The sequence below is a fragment of the Papio anubis genome, chromosome 17, assembly GCF_008728515.1.
Source record: "Papio anubis isolate 15944 chromosome 17, Panubis1.0, whole genome shotgun sequence".
Classification (NCBI taxonomy): Eukaryota; Metazoa; Chordata; class Mammalia; order Primates; family Cercopithecidae; genus Papio; species Papio anubis.
In genome coordinates, this window is record NC_044992.1 from 53,892,095 (window position 1) to 53,907,068 (window position 14,974).

A 14,974-nucleotide genomic window follows, 5' to 3' on the forward strand; every position below is an offset into this window, starting at 1 on the left:
ATTGTAGAAAAAATATAAATCCTATTACATGGTAAATATGTATTTTCAGATACAACTGAATAGGATACAAGTCTACGTCTACGTAAGAATGTCTAGATGACAAACCTATTCCGAGAAGTTGCAAAGAATTTAAATTACTCCTTAACACAAGTAACACAAGAAAGAACTGTATCTATACATTATAAATACTGACAAAATAAATATATAGACATTATATAATAAATACTGATCTTTTAGATCTAGCCTTCTCAAGCATGGGAATTTATTTTAATGAAATTGAAATTATCCCTAGAAAGGCATATATAACCATTTTCTATACTTACTTGCATGTACTCTGAAAGTTCAAAATAGGCCCTTCCAATCTGGCACAGTACCCAACCAGTATTGTAGTGGTGAGAAGGTAGATGGCTCAAAATATTTATAGCTTCTTTGCAGTTGTATGAACACAAAGCTAAATAACCTTTCCCCATTTCACGAAGAAGGCTCATCAAACCTTCTAGGAGAAAATAATATAGTAAACAAAGGAAAAAATGCAATAAAACAGTTTGGTTCTCTAGAAAAGGTAATTACAAACTAATCTATTAAAAATTCTAACATCTATATAGAAAACAATGAAGGTACTGTAATGAACATAAAGAAATTTACTTAAAATAAGTACATAATAAAATATAAAGATAATATTAAGCATTTAAAACAGACCTGCTGCTGCTTTTTGTAGATTAAAAGCCTGAATCTGAGGTGTGATTGTGGATATTTTCCCTTCTGAAATGATGGAAGAGTCTAATTTTGTAATTTCCAGGCTATCATTTATGTTAGGTTGAGTTATTCCTCCTTTGTTAGTTTTACTTTTTGTTTTTCTGTTTGGGATTTTAGGTGGAAACTTCATTTTTAATTTTTTGCTATTCTCCTGTAAAAGGGGGGAAATTTCACACTTGTTATACTCATGTATTTTAGAATTCTCCTCAGCCCTTTCTCCAGTATTAGATATAAAATAAATGTACAATCTTGATTAATTCTATATTTTTTTCAGAAGAGTTTATAAAAACAAAGGTCTTCAAAGTCATTTAATTTTAAACACAGTAATTCTGAACATAAATTACATTAACTGATAGTGATTAAGGTATGTCAGCATTAAGTGTAGCCCTCTTGTGAAAGTATATCAAACTCTCATTTATTATTTACAAGTAAGAAAATAAGTAGATGTAATTCTTGGCTCACTGCAACCCAACCTCTGCCTCCCGGGTTCAAGTGATTTTACTGCTTCAGCCTCCCGAGTAACTGGGATTATAGGCATAAGCCACCACACCTGGCCTTTGTTTTGTTTTTTGAGACAGGGTCTTATTCTGTTGCCCAGGCTGGAGTGTAATGATGTAATCAGAGCTCACCACAACCTTGACTTCCCCAGACTCAAGCGATCCTCCCACCACAGCCTCCCAAGCAGCTGGGATCAAAGAGTACCACCATCCCAGCTCATTATTTCTTTTAGAGATGGGGTCTTGCTATGTTGACCAGGCTGGTCTCGAAGTCCTAACCTCAATTGATCGGCCCACTTTGGTCTCCCACAGTGATAAGAATACAGGCATGAGCCACTGCATCTGCCAGGTCTCCAGTTTTTTTTAACTTTTATTTTCAAATAATTTTAGACTCACTCTTCCGCAAATAATAACATCTGACATAACCATAGTATATCATCATATCCAGGAAACTGAAATTAGTACAATACTATCAACTAAAGACCTTATATGGATTTCATCAGTTTTTACATAAAACCGTGTGTTTGTGTGCATAGTTCTATAAAATTTTATCATGTGAATGGATCTGTGTAATCAACCACCACAATCAGGATACAGCACAGTTGTACCACCACAACAAAATTCTTTTGTGCCCTGATTTAATAGTAACATCCTTCCTGGAGGCCTAACTCTTAATAACCACTGATCTGTTGTCCACTACTATAATTTTGCCATTTCAAGATTATTCCTGTCATTTTTAACTTGAGAAAAAAAATTTTTTAATTGAAAAAGAATATTATGTAATATTTACCAAAGGACTAATTAACTTCACAAAAATTATAGATGTCCCTCTAACTTAAAACATTCTTAAACTTGAAATAGTCTCTTTATTAACTTTTTAGGAATGGAGTCATCAATGAACAGAAATTTCAGCAGGGGAAGCATTAAGTAAACGTGACATACAGAAATCTTTAAATTACCTTGGTTGTGGAGCTGTCACTAGTAAAGAGTCGTGAACTTCTTCGAGGCAGTGCGTTTGGGGGAGATGCAATTGTGGGGCTCAATACCTGAGGTGTTGTACTAAAAAAAAATTATAAAGGAAGACATTAATATTTTACTTGATTTATGACCATTAACCGTTGTTTCAATTCAGGTATATTTAAAAAATACACATTAATTATGTAAGTACTCTAAAGTTGATGAATTTGATCAGTTCTTTTCGTGGTTTCTCTATGAAAACACAGTATTTAAAAATGAGGAACTCAGACTGGCTTTCCTGCTTCTCAGCTTGCAGACGGCCTCTTGTGGGACTTCAGCTTATGATCATAAGTCAGTACTCCTTAATAAACTTTCCTTCATATAAAAAATAAATAAAAATAAAATGACTCGTTACTACAAAATAGTAAAGATTACAGCACAGATCTTCACTCTCTCTGAAATTGTTAATTTGAACTAAAAATAATCCTCATAAAATTCTGGATCAATAAATGATAAGCACATCTATAACTCAATTATTTTTACCCTTCATTTGCAACTACAACAAATTAGAGAAAAAAGAAAAGACAGTTGGGCAAACAGTCTAATTGTGGGGTATCTGTCAACAAATACCACTAGAAAAAATGATATTTGAGAAGTCATCTCCCTGTAAATTCAAACAACTACATCAAAGGTTTATTCTGTCTAAAGCAAAAGGAGCCTCTGTACATTTTCACTTTAAAGGCAAACCCTGAGATATGAGAATTTCAATCCTAGGAGCAAGCAAACCTAAAATCTGAAACAATCGAGAATTGACTGTGGGTAAACTTATGGACTAAAGTATCTAAACTTTATAATTTATGGGAAATCCTACTAGCTACCTGAGTCTGGGTCAAAGAATTTCAGAAAATAAAAAGAGATATATATTTTCATCTTTTACGATATGTACATATGTAATATGTATACATACCTCTATATATGCATGTGTGTCTATGTCTCACACACACACATGAATCCTTTTAATCTGCATCTGATAAGCTAGGAGTTTGATAATGAAAGGCTTCCAAAGTTCAAAATCAGACTTCACTTTATGTGGAGCAAATGACACACAACCTTTTTTGGATGACTTAGCTAAAAGTACTATGCCATTCTAATAATCTCTAAAAGAACTTTCTAAATAGAAAGAACAGATTTCTGCCAGTCATGACAGAGTAATATGGAATACATTTATTCTCCCATTTCAGATAACTACAAACTGAACCAAATATATGGAACAATGGTTTTCAGACACTGGACAATAGGCAAAACATTTCTGAGGACAGCTCTAGGGCCACCGTGCAGGAAAAAAGAATGCAAATAGAGCTCAGTGGTCCCACTGTGTTGAAAAGAAAATGTTGAGGATTTGAGAAAAGTCAAAGCAGCCAGAATTTGAAGGCAGAGCACCAGAGAGAAGAACGAGCTACAAAGAGGGGACCTACAAAGATCTGCAGAGGGCTTCCCTGGACTCTTCAGTTGAAACTGCTCAGTGTAGGTGTTTGAGTGTTATATAATAAAGAATCTGTCTGGTCCACGCCCCAGGCTCCTGAGATCTACTAAGTTCTTGGAATTCCTCAAGTGACAGGGAAGTCTTTGTTATTCATTGCGAGCTCCTGGGACCCTGCCTGAATTTATGCTAATGAAGTAACTCCTAGGTAGTTTCTGGACGGGGGCTGGCCATGCTGTAAAGGTCAGTCATGTGGCCGGCACGGTGGCTCCCGCATGTAATCCCAGCATTTTGGCAGGCCGAGGCAGGCGGATCATGAGGTCAAGAGATCGAAATCATCCTGGCCAACATGGTGAAACCCCGTCTCTACCAAAAATACAAAAATTAGCTGGGCATGATGGCGGGGGCCTGTAATCCCAGTCACTCAGGAGGCTGAGGCAGGAGAATCACTTGAAACCGGGAGGTGGAGGTTGCAGTGAGCCAAGATCGTGCCTCTGCATTCCAGCCTGGGCGACAAGAGTGAAACTCTGTCTCAAAAAAGAAAAAGTCAACTATGTGATTAGAGGGCTGGGGCTTTGAGCCAGCAACACCAGCCTGACCTCGTCCGGGAAGGAAATTGAGTTCAATCATGTGGCCAATGATTCCATCAATCATGCCTACATAATGTAAAAACCCTAATACAAATTTTGAACACCAAAACTTGGCTAAAATTCTTGGTTTGTAAACATACTGATGTACTGGGAGGGGAAGTCCACAAAGAAGACATGAAAGCTCTGTATCAAGACCCTCCCATATCTAATCCTATGGATCTCCTAATTGTGTCATCTATAATAAAACTGTAATCCTACGTATAGCACTTTCCTGGACTCTGTGAGGTGCTCTAGCAAATTACTGAATGTAAGAGGGTAGTAGGAATTCTTAAATTTGTAACCAGTTGGTCAGAAATGTGGGCGGCCTGGGGAACCCAGAACCTGCAACTGGGCAGTTCAGACAGTTCTTGTTGGGGTCAGTGATCTTAACCTGTGGTGTTTGTGCTAAGTCTGGGTAGTTAGCATCAGAATTATATTATAGTACTATAGTGAAGAAACTACCCAAAGCTGGGGGAAGTATTACTGAAAAGAAGTAGACAGAATAATTACTGGATCTCACTCCAAGCTGAGAATAGCTTATACTTTCAATAGGCAGAGTGAAGAAACTCATACTAAACAGGTTTTTGAGGAGAGTACTCAAAAGGCACTTCCTCAATGGTTGGACAAGGTTAGTCCAGACTAAGGCTACTTTTGTCTGAACAAAGTTTAAAAGGTAAGACCTGAAGGGATCAAGCTGTTTCCAAGCAACTTTACTGCATCTCAGAGTAAAACTTTAAAATACCTAAAGGAATGCAAAAATATCCAGTAATCAACAATGTAAAATTTATAGCCAGGCACGGTGGCTCACACCTGTAATCCCAACAACTCGGGTGGCTGAGGTGGGAGGAATGCTTGAGGCCAGGAGTTTGAGACTCAACAGCCTGAGCAACACAGCAAAATCCCACCTCTGCAAAACTAAAAAAAAATTAGCCACATGTGGCATGTGCCTATAGTACCAGCTACTCGGAAAGCAGAAGTGGGAGGACCTCTTGGGCCCAGGGGTTTGAGGCTGCACTAAGCTATGATCACACCACTGTACACTAGCCTGGGCGTCAGAGTAAAAGACCCCGTCTCAAAGAAAAAAAGTAAAATTTATAATAACTGACATCCAATTAAAAAATACTAGGCATACAAAATAGCAGGAAAATAAAATCTACAATGAAGAGGAAAAGTAATGTAAGAAACACTTAGAAATAACAAAGTAACAGAATTAGTAGACAAAAACATTAAAAAAATACAAATACATCCTATACGTTCAAAAACATAGAGGAGGCTGGATGAGGTGGCTCATGCCTGTCAGCCCAGCACTTTGGGAGGCCAAGCCAGGACTGTTTCAGGCCAGGAGGTCAAGATCAGCCTGGACAGCATAGCAAGACCTTGTCTCATAGAGAGCTTATCTTTGTCTCTACAAAAAAGTAAAAATAAAAATAATTAGCCACATGTGCAGGCATGTGCCTGTAGTCCCAGCTACTCAGGAGGCTAACGCAAGAGAATCACTTGAGCCAAGGAGTTTGAGGCTACAGTGAGCCATAGTAGTGTCACTGCACTCCAGCCTGGGTGACAGTGAGACCCTGTCTCAAAAAAAAAAAAAAAAAAAGGCTGGGCGCAGTGGCTCACACCTGTAATCCCAGCACTTTGGGAGGCTAAGGTGGGTGTATCACGATGTCAGGAGTTTGAGATCAGCCTGACCAACATGGTGAAACCTCGTCTCTACTAAAAATACAAAAATTAGCAGGGCATGGTGGCACATGCCTGTAATCCCAGCTACTCAGCAGGCTGAGGCAGGAGAATCGCTTGAATCCGGGAGGCAGAGGGTGCAGTGAGCCAGACTATGTATGCCATTGCACTCCAGCCTGGGCAACAGAGCAAGACTTCTTCTCAAAGAAAAAAGAAAACCAAATCAATCTAGAGATGAAAGAAGAATGTCTGAAACAAAAACAAAAACAAAAAACCCAACAACATTGGATGTGGTTAACAACAGGTCTGACACTGCTGAAGAAAGATTAATTTGAAGACACAGCAATAAACACTATCCAAAATGAAACACGGAGAGGAGAAAGACTGGAAACAAAAATGAAGAGAGTATTAGTGAGCTGTGGGACAACTTCAAGCAATCTAATATACAAGTACTTGGAGTCCCAGAGGGAGAGATAAGACATGGACATAATATTTGAAGAAATAATGCCCCCAATTTAGCCAACTGTTATGAAAACTATAAACCCACAGATCTAAGAAGCTCAATGAATCCAAAGGCCGAGAAACAAGAAAACTACACTAGAGCACATCATAATCAAATTGCTTAAAATCAGCGATTAAAAACAAAAACTTGAGGCCAGGCGCGGTGGCTCAAGCCTGTTATTCCAGCACTTTGGGAGGCCGAGATGGGTGGATCACGAGGTCAGGAGATCGAGACCATCCTGGCTAACACGGTGAAACCCCGTCTCTACTAAAAAAAAAAATACAAAAAGCTAGCCAGGCGAGGTGGCGGGCACCTGTGGTCCTAGCTACTCGGGAGGCTGAGGCAGGAGAATGGCGTGAACCCGGGAGGCGGAGCTTGCAGTGAGCTGAGATCTGGCCACTGCACTCTAGCCTGGGCGATAGAGCAAGACTTCGTCTCAAAAAAAAAAAAAAAACACACAAAAAAAACCCCTTGAAACAGAGAAAAGACATATTACTACATATAGAGGAACAAAAATGAGATTGACAGCAGATTTCTTGTCAGAAACAATATAAGCCAAAAAACCAGTAAAGTAACATCCCTAAAAAAATCATCAATTAGAAATTCTTGGCCAGGTGTGGCAGCTAACGCCTGTAATTTCAGCACTTTGGGAGGCCGAGATGGGCGGATCACCTGAGGTCAGGAATTCAAGACTAGCCTGGCCAACATGGTGAAACCTGATCTCTACTAAAAATACAAAAATTAGCTGAGCATGATAGTGCATGCCTGTAATCCCAGCTATTAGGGAGGCCATGGCAGGAGAATCGCTTGAACTCGGTGAGCAGAGGCTGCAGTGAGCCAAGATTGCGCCACAGAACTCCAGCCGAGGCAACAAGCAAGACTCTGTTTCAAAAAAAAAAAGTAATTCTTACCTGGTAAAAATATTGTTCAAAAACAAAGATGAAATCAGAACTTTTTTTCTTATCCACAAAAGCTGAAGAAATTCATTACCGGCTGACTCGTACTATAAGAAATGGTAAAAAGGCCAGGTGCAATGGCTCATGACTGTAAATTCCAGCACTTGGGGAGGCCAAGGCAGGAGGATCATGAGGTCAAGAGATTGGGACCATCCTGGCCAACATGGTGAAACCTTGTCTCTACTAAAAATACAAAAATTAGCTGGGCATGATGGCGTGCACCTGTAGCTACTTGGGAGGCTGAGGCAGGAGAATTGCTTTAATCCGGGAGGCAGAAGTTGCAGTGAGCTGAGACTGCGCCACTGCACTCCAGCCTGGTGACAGAGTGAGACTCCATCTTAAAAAAAAAAAAAAAAAAAAAAAAAAAAGAAATGTTAAAAAGAAGTCCTTCAACATGAAGGAAAATGGTTTCAGATCGAAATCTGGATCTATAGAAGTAAAGGGCACCAGAAATATTAGTTATGTTTGTAAATATAAAATAGACTTCTTTTTCTCATTTAAAAAAATTTCAGCCGGGCGTGGTGGCTCACACCTGTAATCTCAGTACTTTGGGAGGCCGAGGCGGGTGGATCACTTGAGGTCAGGAGTTCGAGGCCAGCCTGGCCAATATGGTGAAACCTTGTCTCTACTAAAAATACAAAATTAGCTGGGCATGGTGGCACATGCCTGTAATCCCAGCTACATGGGAGGCTGAGGCAGTAGAGTTGCTTGAACCGGGGGGGTGGAGGTTGCAGTGAGCCAAGATTGCACCATTGTGCTACAGCCTGGGTGACAGAGCGAAACTCCGTCTAAAAAACAAAAACAAAACAAAAAAAACTCTATAAAAGATAACTGACTGTTTAAGGCAGAAACCACAACCACAATAAGGCACTGGGGGTTTATAACATACACAGAAATTAAATATATTACAACTATCCCTCTCATAAAGACTAAGAGAGGAGCATGAAAGAATACTATTTTAAGATTCTATACTATACATGAAATGGTCTATTACTTGAAGGCAAACCTTGATAAGTTAAAATGTATACTACAAACTCCAAACAACCTCTAAAATGGCAAAATAAAGAGCAATTGCTAATAAGGGCAATATTGAATTGTACCTCCCCAAAAGATATGTTGAAGCCCTAAGCCCCAGTACATGTCAATGTGATTGTATTTGGAAATCTGGTTTTTGCAGATGTCATTGAGTTAAGCTGTGGATATCTGGGTTGACCCTAATCCAATATAACTGTTGTCTTTACAAGAAGAGGGAAATTTACATAGAGAAACACACATGTAAGATGACCATGTGAAGACAGAGGTAGATACTGAGTTATACTGTCACATACTAAAGAACACCTGGGGTTATCAGAAGCTGGACGAGGCAAGGAAAATCCTTGTCTAGAGATTTTGGAAGGGGTACAACTCTGCCAACACCTTGACTTTAGACTTATGGCTTTACAACTGTAAGATAATAAGTATCTGTTGTTTTAAGACACTAAGTTGTGGTACTTTATTATGGCAGCCCTAGAAAACTAATATAGGCAATTAAGGAGATAAAATGGAATCAACAATACAAAGAATACAAAATTATTAAGAGTGGATGTTGGTCAGGCGTGGTGGCTCATGTCTGTAATCCCAGCACTTTGGGAGGCTGAGGCGGGGGGATCACCTGAGTTGGGAGTTTGAGACCAGCCTGACCAACATGGAGAAACCCTGTCTTTACTAAAAATACAAAATTAGCTGGGTGTGGTGACGCATGCTTGTAATCCCAGCTACTCAGGAGGCTGAGGCAGGAGAATCGCTTGAACCCGGGAGGCGGAGGTTGTGGTGGGCCAAGATCACACCATTGCACTCCAGCCTGGGCAACAAGAGTGAAACTCCATCTCCGAAAATAAATAAATAAATAAATAAATAAATAGCTGATGTTTATTAGTGTTAGTCTTAGTTGTTTGACTCTACGTGAAATGTACAAATCAGAAATTATTTTTACATATAATGTTGTTTTGCAGGAGGCTTCAAGTTCCTTCTCACGACAGAGTCTCAGGCAATCACTGCAAGCTGGCACTCAAGGGAATTAGACTTACCACTCTGGGAGCATTACAGGAACATAGGGGTCTTTTAGATAGTCAAGGAGGCATATGCAAACCTGTGTCTGTTTTAAAATTTAGGTACATGTTCACAATTTTAGAAAGGAGAAAGAAAATTGTATCTTTCTTTTAAAATGTTAGCTATAATCTACTGAGTCCTTGAATAAGGAAAAGAAAATCCTATCTCACACCATTTCTGTGTGGAAACGGATTTATTATTTAAAGGTTTATTTGTCTGTTATTTTTATAATCTGTTTATAGACATGCGTAATGTGGGAACGGGAGTATGAAACCTATCTGTACCTAAACTATAGAGAGGGTCATATGCATAAGAAAATTACAGGCCGGGCGCGGTGGCTCAAGCCTGTAATCCCAGCACTTTGGGAGGCCGAGACGGGTGGATCACGAGGTCAGGAGATCGAGACCATCCTGGCTAACACGGTGAAACCCCGTCTCTACTAAAAAATACAAAAAACTAGCCGGGCGAGGTGGCGGGCGCCTGTAGTCCCAGCTACTCGGGAGGCTGAGGCAGGAGAATGGCGGGAACCCGGGAGGCGGACTTTGCAGTGAGCTGAGGTCCGGCCACTGCACTCCAGCCTGGGCGACAGAGCGAGACTCCGTCTCAAAAAAAAAAAAAAAAAAAAAAGAAAGAAAATTACAAATCCATGAGGCAATCAGAGTAGACTAAAACGCTGCTTTAGTTAAGCATTGTCTTCTGTGCATTACAAAACTCAACTCAAAATTACACTAGTGTTGTAAGTGAGAGGTTTCAAATTTTACATATTCAAAATTTACAGTAGTTATTCTAGAATCCATGAGAGTCACTATCTGCCTAAATTGAAGAAATATAAAGAATCAAGTTTTATGGCAAGAAAAGTTGAATAATTACAGTGATAAATACCTTGTTTGTGGACCAGAACTTTGTGTTTGTGCAAGAATTGGAGTTACCTCTCGGCTATTTCCACTCTGTGAGAAGACAGACTTTGTTCCAGTTTGGCCGATTCTGGCAACAGACTGTAAAACACAAAAAGTCTAAGGTTTGTGAATTATGGGCTGCACTGTAAATGATAAGACACCACAACGCTCCCATCTACATTTTCTCAATACACGCAGCCATAATATACTGTCACCTTAAAGATAAACTATTTATATCATTATTGGTGATTATTGTTACATTAGTATGAACATTAGTCTATTTCCTTATTTTAACCTCAGAGTATTTTTACCTCTATAATATCTTTTTATCTTTTGCTTTTAGTTTCAAAGGCTAAAAATCCCCAGAAGCTATTTTTTTCATCTCATTGTGACCATCCTCCATTTATTACATACCTTCTCTATTTGGGGTTAAGTACTAAAAAATTTTAAGAGAGCTAATTCTCAAGATTTATGATTTATCTCATTATACACAGAAAAAATAATGATACAATAATCTTTTATACTCCTTTGGCACTTGGTAGCAGTTCTAGAGGAGTTCAGAGGAGTAGATTTTAAAAAACAACCATCCGATTACTTTCCAAAATCTAAGGATATTATTCTTTAGACTTAATATTGCTTAGTTTTTCTAATCTTTCATTAATTGGTCTCTGTTCCCTTGGAGAAAAAAAATCTTTGCTTGGCTCTTCGGTCTTCTCTAATTTATTCCCTTATTTCTATTCATTTCCACTGTCTAGCTTCTTTAAATGATCTATGACTATTATATCAGTGCACTGCTTCTCTCCTTTGGCTACCAGAGAATTTTCTTCAAAACTTACTGTTACCCTGATATCCTGTACACAATCCTCAAACTGCATATTATAAATAATCACTAATAATCACTGTCTCATCAGATATGAAAACCTTATTTTAGCCTTTCCCGCATTCAACATCACTGATCATGCCCTACTTTTTGAAACTTGGCATTACTTCCAAAACATTACATTATTTGTCCTGCCACTTCATTTGCTGGCCCTTTATCCTTCTACTATTTTTAAATTAGGTTTACCCTGTTCTCTTTAGCTACTCTTTCTTTCCCTAGGAGAGCCTGGTCATTTTAATAGCTTCAATTATTATTTCTATCAGCAGCTCACATTTTTTCCTTTATGACTAACTTTCTTTTTTTTTTTTTTTTGAGACGGAGTCTCGCTCTGTCGCCCAGGCTGGAGTACAGTGGCCGGATTTCAGCTCACTGCAAGCTCCGCCTCCCGGGTTCACGCCATTCTCCTGCCTCAGCCTCCCGAGTAGCTGGGACTACAGGCGCCCGCCACCTCGCCCAGCTAGATTTTTGTATTTTTTAGTAGAGACGGGGTTTCACCGTGTTAGCCAGGATGGTCTCGATCTCCTGACCTCGTGATCCGCCCGTCTCGGCCTCCCAAAGTGCTGGGATTACAGGCTATTTTCATCTAATGTACCACCACTTCAAAATAAAATTTCATAAGCCTTTCTCCACCTTTTCCAAATTGGAATCACTACATTCATCCAAGGGACAAAACTTAAGTCAATTCTTGTCCTTCCTTATTTATCAAAGAACTATGTACACTGCACTCACTACCTGGTTTGATATTTGCAGTTGACACCGTATGCAGACCTACATGCGTGACTTTTCTGGGAATGTCTTATAATAAGGTAAGAGGAGAACAGAGGCAGAAGAGGATGAGACAGCAATCTTATTTGGGCACTAAAATCATGTGCCTACCTACTGCCTTAACTTGCTTTGGTTATTATGGTTATTATGGCTCTTCTAGTCTTGGCCTACTTTACCTGGCATGCTAACTACCATTTTTCTTTGCCTTCTTCATAACTGTAATGTTTAAAACAATACATACACAAACTATTTTGCAGTCCCTTTTAAGTATTCTTGGAGTTCCTATTATCACTCACTAAGGAGTTATTATAGAAAAATCTTTTGCAGATTCTAAGGATGTTCAGGAGTAAAATAGTAAAAAACAACTATAAGAAGAAACATGTTTCTATTAAGGTAAAGAGGCTATAACTGTTATTCACATATTAGTATGACTTGTAGCTTCCATTTCTTGAATATCTGTGAAGCATGGCAATAGGTATTTTATATAGAGAGCCTAATTTAAATCTCACAGAAGTTACCTTATGACACAGATACGCTTTTAAAAAATGGTACTTCGGCCTCTATTTCCATATACCTATATAAGGGAACATTATAAAACAAGAGCCTCAGCTGGGCAGTGACTCATGTTTATAATCCCAGTACTCTGAAAGGTCAAGGCAGAAGGACTGCTTGAGCTCAGGAGTTTGAGACTATCCCTGGCAACACAGTGAGATTCTGTCTCTCCAAAAATAAAAGTTAAACAAATTAGCTGGGTGTGGTGGTGCACACCTATAGTCCTAGGTACTTGGGAGGCTAAGGTGGAAGGATCATTTGAGCCTGGGAGGTTGAGGTTACAGTGAGTCATGGTCGCACCACTGCACTCCAGCCTGGGCAGCAGAGTGAGACCCTGTCTCAAAAAAAAAAAAAAAAAAAAAAGGCCTCATGATGTTTGCTGCAATATTTACTATAAGTATACTACCAAATATTTTTCATTTTCATTTTAAAACTATACATCCATGATCTACCACAAAAATCTTACTATCAAATATCTGGCTTTACCTGAGCAATTTGTTTTCATATAATTATTAGTGTTATTAAAAAAACATATATACACAGTGGTGGGGACAAATAAAAACTATGGCAGACACAATTTCTGTTATTTATATTCAAGTAATATAAACAATCTTAATTTTGTTTTTTTAAAAAGGAAATTAAAAAGTAAAAATATGAATATGTTTATTTAACTATATGCTGAAATAAACTAAAATTGTGACATACAGTCTTACTTGGCCAAAAGAGTAAGAAGTCTGCCTCCTACTATAACCAAGAGGCTACAACAATGACATTCTTTTATATTTAGATCAACAAATCTAAGGCAAAAGCAATTATATAAAGTTAGATTTTCCCTGAAATTACCTTTAAAATATTAAAATAAACAAGTTGCTTTAATCAATACCCAAACTGCATTTTACATGGAAAATACCTTTTTTGAAGGGGCTCCGGTGGATGGCACGTCAATTACAGAAGGTGTATTAGTGTAGTTTTGTAAATAGGATCCATCTCCAGGACTTGGGGTTTCTAATGGCAAAATCCCAAAACTGAGAAGAGGTTGAAATCAAGGTGTCAAAAAGTCATCAAGGCATATATAAAGCAGCAGTATACTTAAATTAGAAGGTCTAAAAGGAAGAGAATGGCAAATCAGTCTTAGGGACAGTGAGGATCTGAGGGGCAGATTAAAAATAAGCTGTGAATATAGACTATTCCACCCACCATAACTAAAACTAAAAAAAGCTATCAAACAAGGAACTACAGTGAGCAACAATTACTGATCTCAGGAGATTTATTAGAAATAAAGAAGAGTAGCTTTATAAATCTAAGATCCAAATGATCAGATTACTTCAAATTCTTGGAATTTATGGGATTTAGACACAACTAGAGAAAATGTCTCTAGAGACCATTAGATAACTATAACTCTCCAGAGTGGTAATCTCATGGTCACACTATTTTAGTAGTTCCCTGGCCTCAGGACCCGATTCATAGAATTTCTTCTAGTATATATATATATATATTTTTTTTTTTTTTTTGAGACAGAGTCTTGCTCTGTTGCCCAGGCTGGAGTGCAGTGGCATGATCTCAGCTCACTGTAACCTCCATCTGCTGGGTTCAAACGATTCTTGTGCCTCAGCCTCCCAACTACCTGGGATTACACGTATCTGTCACCATACCTGGCTAATTTTTGTAATTTTAGTAGAGATAGGGTTTTACCATGTGGGCCAGACTGGTCTTGAGCTCCTGGTCTCAGGTGATCTGCTCACCTCAGCCTCCCAAAGTGCTGGGATTACAGGCATGAGCCACCATGCCCAACCCGTTCTAGCACATCATTTTTCATTTTGATACTTTTGGATATGTATCCTCTGGGCTGAGTTCCTGTATTTATACATACATATACTACTATTAATTTTGATAAAATATTTTATATTAATAGGTGTGACAGCTAGGTTCAGTGGCTCACGGTAATCCTAGCACTTTGGGAGGCCATGGCAGGAGGATCACTAGAGGTCAGGAGTTCCAGATCAGCTTGAGCAACACAGCAAGACTCCATCTCTACAAAAAAACTTAAAAAATTAGCCAGGTGTGTTGGCATGTGCCTGCAGTCCTAGCTACTCAGGAGTCTGAGGCGGGAGGATCGCTTGAGCCCAGGAATTTGAGGCTGCAGTGAGCTATGATTGTGCCATTGCACTCTAACCTGGGTGACAGAGTGAGATGCTGTCTCAAACAAAAAACGGTAGGTGTCAAATTTCCACCATGTTTTGGAAAAGAACATTTTAATAGCAACCAATGGTGCTCTGATTGTAACATTTCATGAGGCTCACTGCTATCCAATAATGCACAGCCATAGATAGTATTTCTTA

At 38.8% G+C, this 14,974-nt stretch overlaps 1 protein-coding gene across 9 annotated transcripts in view; it reads right to left on the minus strand.

The window, feature by feature from the left end:
• The window catches only part of CDC27 (cell division cycle 27), a 67,819-nt gene that overhangs the window by 23,874 nt on the left and 28,971 nt on the right, over positions 1 to 14,974 (minus strand). For 3 of the 9 annotated variants that reach the window (XR_639262.4, XM_003913242.5, XM_031657651.1), the window contains 5 exons: positions 13,546 to 13,660; positions 10,425 to 10,555; positions 2,213 to 2,312; positions 700 to 907; positions 324 to 496 (listed from right to left, as the gene is read on the minus strand). Coding sequence is in view for 8 of the 9 variants with exons in the window: in XM_003913242.5 (XP_003913291.1) it covers positions 324 to 496; positions 700 to 907; positions 2,213 to 2,312; positions 10,425 to 10,555; positions 13,546 to 13,660 (727 nt within the window). In the remaining variant the exon portion in view is untranslated. The remainder of the gene's footprint in view (positions 1 to 323; positions 497 to 699; positions 908 to 2,212; positions 2,313 to 10,424; positions 10,556 to 13,545; positions 13,661 to 14,974) is intronic. The other 6 variants (XM_031657652.1, XM_003913241.5, XM_021928388.2 and 3 more) reach the window with 3 other exon arrangements.